Below are 1,598 nucleotides of genomic sequence, written 5' to 3'. Positions count from 1 at the left end.
CCCTCCTTCCCTCTCTCTCTCCCCCTCTCTCCTCCCCCCTCCTTTCCTCCTCCTTCTCTCCGTCCCTCCTCTCTTCCCCTCTCCCTCCTTCCCTCCTCTTCTCCCTCTCTCCCCATCTCTTTCTGTCTTTCGCCCTTGAGGACTTAGAAAGGACATTTAGTACATTGTCTGAACTAGAATGTGCGTTGCGTTTACTTTTGAAAGAATCTTCGCCATTTCCCTTAAAGATCTCGTTTAACACGGAAGGGGAGGAAGAGGTGCCGGGGGTGATCCGGGCTGTGCAACTGGATCCGAATCGTTCCCTTACAGTCCAGGGACCCAGGGGGCGGGACACTAGATCAGCCACTCCACCTTTGACAGGTAACTCGACAGTTGGGCAGAACAGGAGGCAGCAGCTGTCCCAGGAACCTCTACCCTCGCTGGCTGCCAGAGCTAGCGCTGAAAGCGCAGCTAGCGAGGCACTAACCACAGCCAGGACCACACAGCCACCCAGAGCTCCAAGCGCGCCTCTTGGCGCCCGGAGGGTGGGGTGAGGTAGTATGAGGGGAACTAGGCTAGGGCTTTCTCCTGAGCCCAGGACCATCAGGCCACACAAACTTCCCGTGACACACCCTGCAGCGGGTCAAGGGTTTTAAGAGGTACCCGGGAAGGAGGTGCGGTCTCTGGGGCCTCACCCTGCATTTGCGTCCATCCACTGTCTCCTCCTCGAAGCCCTCTCCGACCTTGAAGTTGATCTCCGTGGTGCGCACCGTAGTGGATGTCTTGATGTAGAACTGGTCCCCGTCCTGGCGGATCTCCACGTGCGGCTTGGACGCGGCTGCCACTGCCACCTTCCTCAGCATGGCGTTCACACCTGCGCAAGGAAGCACAGGCTCGGGTCGCCGGTCCTCACCCACTGGTCTCCCCCAGACCTGTTTGGCACTTCCCAAATCCTCTGGCTTTAGACGGGGCTCTTAAATTAGTTCCATTTGTCTCTATCCTCTTCTGGGTTTTTAAGAAGATAAACTGAGGCTTAAAGACCGCAAGTGGCTTTCCTGAGTTACCCAGGGCTTTCACGGCAAGATCTGGTGGTCTTAAAGAAGCCCCAGTTTAAAATCTCTGCCCCCCAGTTTAAAGTCCCTGCTCTTCATTGTGATCTAGCACGAGATAAAGATGGAACCGTCGAGAAAGGCGCCAAATGTCCAGCAAACGTTAGTTGAACCCCCTGGGTCCCGAGCCCGCTCTCCTCTGCGATCCAGATTTGGGGGTCGGGGGACCGCAAAGGAGACAGAGATTCATCACTCCATTGACTCCCTCCTGCCTGAACCTCCCCAGGCCATCCTCTCTGGGACCCGGGCGCCTCGCAGCTGCTTCTAACAGACCGGGCATCCCCCTCCGCACCAGCTTACCCAGCGCCTTGAGGAGCTCGTCAAAATTCTCGCTGCTGCGCATCTTCCAGGTACCGGCGAAGTTGGGCATGGTGGCGGTGGTGTTGGCGGTAGCGGCGGCGCGAAGGCAGAGGCAGGCACCCACCTCAGCTGCGGAGCGGTCGCACGCAGCGCTGCAGAGAGAGACTGGCGTTCTGCGGCCAGCCGCACGCGCCTTGAGTCACTAGGGTA

General features: G+C 58.3%; 1 protein-coding gene across 1 annotated transcript in view; it reads right to left on the bottom strand.

The window, feature by feature from the left end:
- Crabp1 (cellular retinoic acid binding protein 1) overlaps positions 1 to 1,598 on the bottom strand; it is an 8,248-nt gene extending 6,650 nt beyond the window's left edge. Inside the window, exons 1-2 of the mRNA XM_031343636.1 lie at positions 1,389 to 1,598; positions 675 to 853 (exon numbers count right to left, since the gene is read on the bottom strand). Coding sequence (XP_031199496.1) covers positions 675 to 853; positions 1,389 to 1,458 — 249 coding nt within the window. The 5' untranslated portion in view covers positions 1,459 to 1,598. The remainder of the gene's footprint in view (positions 1 to 674; positions 854 to 1,388) is intronic.

This window comes from Mastomys coucha, unplaced genomic scaffold (genome assembly GCF_008632895.1).
Source record: "Mastomys coucha isolate ucsf_1 unplaced genomic scaffold, UCSF_Mcou_1 pScaffold23, whole genome shotgun sequence".
In the NCBI taxonomy this organism is placed as follows: Eukaryota; Metazoa; Chordata; class Mammalia; order Rodentia; family Muridae; genus Mastomys; species Mastomys coucha.
The sequence above is the reverse complement of the archived record's forward strand: the minus strand, read 5'-3'. Positions and strand labels throughout refer to the sequence as shown.